Source organism: Dendrobium catenatum, unplaced genomic scaffold (assembly GCF_001605985.2).
Source record: "Dendrobium catenatum unplaced genomic scaffold, ASM160598v2 fragScaff_scaffold_1163, whole genome shotgun sequence".
NCBI classification, from domain to species: domain Eukaryota; kingdom Viridiplantae; phylum Streptophyta; class Magnoliopsida; order Asparagales; family Orchidaceae; genus Dendrobium; species Dendrobium catenatum.
The window spans coordinates 348,471-355,706 of NW_021319625.1; the positions used below are offsets into that span (position 1 = coordinate 348,471).

At 33.5% G+C, this 7,236-nt stretch overlaps 1 protein-coding gene across 1 annotated transcript; it reads left to right on the forward strand.

The window, feature by feature from the left end:
• Window positions 1-4,117: 4,117 nt before the first annotated feature.
• Window positions 4,118-4,879, forward strand: LOC110095663. Its single transcript, XM_028698870.1, has 2 exons — window positions 4,118-4,562; window positions 4,647-4,879. The coding sequence occupies exons 1-2, from the start codon at window positions 4,118-4,120 to the stop codon at window positions 4,877-4,879; spliced, it is 678 nt and encodes a 225-aa protein (XP_028554703.1).
• The last annotated feature ends 2,357 nt before the right edge of the window (window positions 4,880-7,236 follow it).

Genomic DNA, 7,236 nt, shown 5'->3' on the forward strand with positions numbered 1-7,236 from the left:
TAATAGTTTTGAACTATTCGTATGTACTAATATACAATCATACTATATGATTGTGTACGCTTAAAATTAAAAATTTTAGTTTTTTGGATAGTTTTTTATGTCTTTGGTATAAAAGGTCTATTAAAACTGATGTGAAAAAGTCTTGTCTTCATGATTTTTCAAGGGCAATTAAAAGAGAGAGTGTGAGAGAGTATTTGAGAAAGATTTCTTGCAAGTGGAATATGAAGGGTTCACAAGGTTACTCAAAGGTAAGGATCTCTTTGTGATTTTTATTGTCACTCTTCTTCTTATCTTTCTAGTTGCTTGGAAGAAGATTTGGTACTCTACCGACATGTGGAGAGTGTTAAAGGATGATGGTTCTCTGTTGATACTTAGAGAGTGTGAATAGATGATAGTTCTCTACCGACACTTGGAGGGTATAAAAGGACGATGGTTCTCTACCGCACCAGGTACTCGTGGAAGAGAGGTTTTGTAAAGGCTTCTCTGCCTTACTGTAGGGGAAAAAGGAGAGACACTTTGATAATAGTGCAATACTAGTAAAGGGAGTCTTCAAGGAGTGGATGTAGGTCATGTTTGATCGAACCATTATAAATCTTTGTATCTTTTTAATTTTCGCATTTTATTTTTTGCAAGTTATATATTGTGGTTGAAAAGTTCTTTTAAAAACTTTAATTAACTTGCTACAAAATTCCAATCATTTTCTATCTAAAAATCCAAGAAAATTTTTAAATTACTAATTCACCCCTCTCCTCTTAATTAGCTTTGGGACAATAGCTTAGGTTTAACAATATATACGAATTCAACAAGTGATATCAGAGCCTTATTTCAAAATCATAAAATCTACACTACTTTTTAAAATTTGAGAATGGCTACTTTTGGAAACTTAAACACACTTAAAGGGTATTTAATCACTAGACCTCCTTTATTTGATAATATCCCTTTCAATTTTTAAAAAATACGCATGTCTACTTTTCTACAATCACTAGATTATCGCATATGGATTTTAGTTCAAGAAGGGTATACCAAACTAACTAGATTTGTTAATGGCATTAGAGTTGAGACACCTTTTGTTAATTGGACTGTAAAAGAATGTGACTTAGCACAATTAAAGGCAAAGTGTTTAAACAGTTTCTTTTGTGTATTTAAGTCAGAAGATTACATGCGGGTTTCCACTTGCAAAAGTGAAAAGGACATATGGGATAGACTTTTTATTACTTACGAAAGGAATAATGAAGTAAAGCAATCTAGATTAAATATCTTATAACATGATTATGAATTATTTCGCATGAAACCTAATGAATTTATTTCTAACATGTATATAAGTTTCACTCAGATAGACACTTCTTTGCATGTCTTAGATAGTGAATTAACAAATGCTGAAATGGTCAATAAAATATTTCATTATTTACCTACTACTTATGATGCTAAGATAACTACGATTATAGAGTCTAAAGATTTAAATATTTACTCTATTGATAATCTTCTTGGATCACTAATTGCTTACGAGCAAAGAGTGAGTCAAAGAAAGATTGATGCAGGAGAAGAACATAGCACTGAAAGTGGAGGACTCTGAGAGTGATCAGTCACAACCTGAGGATGAGGACAATATTTCCTTGATGACTAGGCAATTCAGAAGTTTTCTTAAAACAAAGCAGAGGAAACACCAGCAGTGAAACAGAAGTAAAATAAAAAAAAATGTTAAGGTTTCTAATGATGTGAATTATTACGAATGTAGGAAATTTGGACATATAAAATTGGATTGTCCAAATCTAAAAGCTACTCCTAGCAAGGAGAAGGTAGAAGAGAAAGAAAATGTGAAAAGGGCAAGAAGAGATTTCAAAGTGCTTTTTGGGCGGACACAGCTTCAGATTCGTCAGAAATAGAGGAGGAGGAAGTCACCAATTTATGCTTAATGACCGATAATCTTAATCAGTCAGATCAAGAAGAGGTATGTGACTTGACCAATAATGAATTGCTAGAAGTTTCTAAAATAATTCATGATGTTTATAGAAAACTTAAGAAAATGTATGCTAGTTTAAATTTAGAAATTCAAGAATTGCAAAGAGAGCATGAAATCCTTAGGAAAGATCATGCACTGATAGATAATAACCACATGAGCTTACTTGATAAATTTGATGACTTGAATAAAAAGAATGATCTTTTAAAATCATTCTATGCTCAATTAGAAAAAGAATTCAGAGATTTTAAGGATGAATCTGAGAGTAGAGAGCACTATTTGAATTTTGACATTAATGTGTTAGAAGACTTAAACATATTTCTTAAATTAAAAGTGTAAGATCTTGAAAAAAAAAAGGAAACCCCAAATACTTGAAGATTTTACTAATTTTATTTTAAGGTCAAAAATTTTAAAGCCCAAGAAGAGACAAATTAATTATAGAAGATTGAGAAATTCATTTCTTGGAGTTAAATGTTATTCTTGTGGGATAATTGGACATATTGCACACACTTGTACTTTACATAAAAAAAAGTCATTTAGTGTGGAGACCTTAGATGTATAAATCTAGTCATATCATACATGCATCTAGTTTTATTCTGCCAAAAGGAGAACCCAAACTTGTTTGGGTTCCCAAATCTAATATTTGATTATTTTGCAGGTATACTCTTATACAAGACATCGTGAGAGCATTTGGTACCTGGACAGTGGTTGCTCAAAGTATATGACTAGAGACACTAGATAATTTATATCATTGGAAGCAAGAATGGAGGTAGGTTTACACTGGGAGATAACACCACTAAGAAAGTGGTTGGCATATATATGATTGGAAACTTATAAAAATTTTTCATACAAAATGTTTTACTTATTGAAGGCTTAAAGAATAATTTGTTAAGTATTAGTCAGATATATGATAAAGGATACAGTGTAAAATTTTTTCCACTAGTTGCATATTAATCCTAAATAGAAATGATGTTTTGCATGGAATTAAGGTAAATAATATTTATATGCTAGATTTAAATTGTATTAAAACTCTTATCACTTTTTGTATAAAAATAATTTCTGATGAATCTTGTTTATGGCATATGAGACTTTGTCACGCTAGCATGAAAAACTTTAGAAAAATTAACTAAAAAGATTTGGTTAGAGGCATACCAAAACTAGACTTTACTAAGGATCACATTTGTGATGCATGTCAATTAGAAAAACATGTGAAGTCTTCATTTCATTCCAATAAGTATCTTAGAACTAGTAAACCTTTGTAGATTTTGCATATAGATCTTTTTGGACTAATTAACATTGTAAGTCTATGAGGGAAGGTATACGGATTGTTGATGATTTCTCTAGATTCATATGGATTGAATTCTTATTTCATAATAGTTAATCATTTGAGAAATTTAGAGTTTTTTTACTTGGATTCATAAGAAATTAGGGCGTGAGATTTTAATAATTCAAAGTGATCATGTGGGAGAATTTGAAAATGAAATATTTGAGGATTTTTGTAAAGAAAAAGGAATTGACCACAATTTTTCTGCACCTAGAACCCCTCAGCAGAATGGGGTAGTTAAAAGAAAGAATAGAACATTAATTAAAGTCATTAGAGCCATGTTGGCAGAATATTCACTTCCTAAATATTTTTGGGTTGAAGTGGTTAGTACTGTATGTTATGTTCTGAATAGGATGAACTTTAGATCAAATTTAAACAAAATATCATATGAGCTTCTTAAGGGTAGAACACCTAATTTATTATATTTGCATATTTTTGGATGTAAGGTGTTCATATCTTATAATGGAAAATCTACCTTATAAAAATTTGATCTAAAATTAAATGAAGGAATTTTTCTTGGATACTCTAGTGTTGAAAAATCATATAGAGTATTTAACAAAAAAAACTTTGGTAGTTGAGGAGACCACACATTATATTTGATGAATCTGGAATTTTAGAAGAGCCAAATTTGGAATATGATGAAATAGAAAATAACTTCCAAAAGATTGAGATGATTAATTTGGAAGAAAATTTGGAGAAAGAAAACCCTTTGCCTAGAGATTTAAAATTTTCTAAAAACTACCCTAAAGAATTGATTTTAGGTGAACCTAGTTGATGAGAACCCCTGGAAAAAGAAGCCTTATATTAAATTGGATTTTAAGGATGAAGACTTGGAGATGTCTGAGGATGGTGTGGCTGTTAAACTAAGGGATGATATGGAGATTTTGAATTCTAATAAGCTTAGGAATTCATTGGTTATCAAGGTTTTTGGAAAAGAGATTCCCTCATATCTGGTTGCTTGGGCTGTTAGGAAACAGTGGAAGTTGTTTGGGAATTTCCATTTTACTACTCTTGGGAGAGGTTGGTTTTTGTGTTCATTTGGTTTGGCCGAGATGATGGAAGGAGTTCTGATGGGAGGACCGTGGTTTGAGAATGGCCACATTATAGGGATGGAGAAATGGACAGCTGGTTTTTCAACCTTATCTATGAAAGGGTTGACTTCATCAATTTGGATCAGATTACCACATCTACCCTTGCAATGTTGGGCTGAGATTAACATGGCAAGGATTGTTGCAATGGTAGGAAGACCTCTTATGCAGGATGGAAATATGTTCCAATGGGGTAAGAGGGAATTTGCTAGAGTTTGTGTGAGGGTCAATGTTGATCAAAGTCTCCTTATAGGAGTTTGGGTGGAGACTATTTCAGGGAGATTTTTTCGAAGAGTTGAATATGAGAGAATTTCAACTTTTAGTTATAAATGCGGATTGGTGGGACACTTAAAAGCTGACTGTAAGAAGAAGGGTTCAGTAGCTTTGGATGGCAATGTTTGCGGTGGGAATGCTAAGGCTGGGAAAGAGGTGGAAATGCATCCTGAAGAAGATAATTGTTCTACCTATGGTCCCTGGATAATGGTTAATAGAAAAAGCTTTAGAAGATAGCCTCAATTAAAGAGGAATATGAAGGTGACAGCTAAGAGCCATATGTTTAAAAGAAAGACAATGGAAGGAAAAAGTGTTGATGATAGACATAAACATCCTCTTGTATCACCCATTCAAAAAGGCATTTTTAATATCCATTTGATACAACTTAAATCCTCTAAAATAGGCAAAGGCTAACAAAACCCTAATTATTTCAAGTCTCACTTTTTTTGAGAAATGCTAAGAAGCAATAAATAGAAAAAAGAAAATCCTAGATACAAACTAAGAAGAGACTAACCACCTATCACACACTTCCTTTAAAATATGAACAAAGGTCGAGGGAAGGTTGCTCTCCAAAAAAGCGTCCCAAACAAAATCAAAAGACAAAGCTAAGTTAGCACAGTAATCCGCTAACCTATTACAATTTCATCCAACACAATTGAAAATCACAGTATTACATTTATTCAAGAATAAGAGACCTTCCTCATGACTGTTCTCACCGGATTTCCTCTGTTTGCTTTACACTTGTTGAAGAAATTTGTGAACATTCTTATTATCTCCTTCTACTATAAGACCTTTAGCCATATACATCCAATCTTGCATTACCTCCTTTACAGCTTTAAAAGCTGATAGTTGTATGCGAGCAATGTCCCAATGCTTTCTTTTCTTTCCAAAAGCAAGAATAAACCTCCCTTTGTCATCTCTTAAGACCCCTCCAAAACCAGCATCATAGTTCTCCTTAAGCGAAGCATCAAATTGAACTTTAACCACTCAAGTGGAGGGGGGTGCCAATAATCAGAGAACAGCCCTTCGGACTTATAAGCATCCCAATGATCTGGCTGATAAACACCTTAATTGGAAGAATTGTAAAAGTTGAGTATATAAACATCAATCATCTCAGCACTATTACCAAAAATCCCATGTTTCACCTTGCATCTGTTGTTCTAGACAAACCAAACAATCAAAGCAAATGACTTTGCCATGAAAACATCCTTCTCAACTAAACTTCGAAGTCCCTGAAGCCATTCAGTAAAGCTCCTGAATTCAGGAATTATGAGCCTCCAACCCCTTAAAACATTGCTCACTTTCAACAGAATTAAATAGTCGGTTGTAATATGATCCATATTTTCAGTTTTCTCACACCCCATGGGACAAAGAGTATTCCCAGAAATCCTTCTCCTGAACAGGAATTCTTCAGTTGTTATGCCATCTTTACAGAGACTCCATAAAAACAGTTTCACTTTAGCATTCATATTCAGCTTATGGATCTAGGTAAAATCAACCTCTATCAATACATCTTTATATTCACTTTCCATTAATAAAGAAGACAAAGATTTACCCGTCAATTGAAGCCTCAAATCCTTTTGATCTTCCTACAAGGACTCAGAAATCTGGATATCTCCAATCATATTTACCAACTCTTCACCAAAGCAGTGTCTCAGTTTTGAGAAGTCCCAGTTGCCATTCTCAATAAAATAGCTCAGCTTAATGTCTCATCTTCAAAATTACCCACAGACATTGGCCAATTCAATAAGCTCTTATCCATAATCCAAGCATCCTTTAGAACTTCAATATTAGCACCATTAACCACCTTCCATCTTAAAAAAAAATTAAGAGCTTTCCACCCACTTATCAAAATCTTCCATGAATTAGAATTACATCTAGATCCCTCCCTTTTCCACCATTTTTCACCATATTTGGCTAAAAAATTCCTGTTAAATAGAAAATTATGATTTTCCATAGTATCCCAAGCAAATTTTGCTCTAAGCGGTCCAATTCTTTCCAAGGCCGAATGAACACCCCAACCACCACATTTCTTCGGTCTACACAACACCTCCTAACCCACATAATGCATGCCATGGCTTCCATCCATCTTATGACAAATAAAATTCTACAATGCCTTTCTAACTCATATAAGATCCGCTTGGGAACTAATGAATGAGCAGTCAAAAAAATAGGGAGAGCAAGAAGAACAGACTTTACCAACACAAGCCTACCCGCAAGAGAGATAAATCTATTTCCCCAAGCATTTAGCCTCTTCAAAGATTTATCCATAAGTGTTTGGAAATCAGCTTTTCTCAATCTTCTTAGAGCAATTTTAACACCTAGATACTCCAATTCTTCTTCTAACTTGATCCCCAGCAACTTTGAAACTTTAATCTTCCTTCTCGTACTAACAGCCTTTCCACAAATCAAAGCAGATTTTTGCTGATTAATGGCCTGCCCTGTCCAGTTGCAATAGTCTCTCATAACGTTCCACATCTTCTTAACATTCTTTAGTTTGGCATCTAAGAACAACAACACATCATCTGCATAAAGCAGATGTGTGATCTTGGGAGCCTTAGCACAAATCCTGATTCCCAAATTTGATCCTTTCT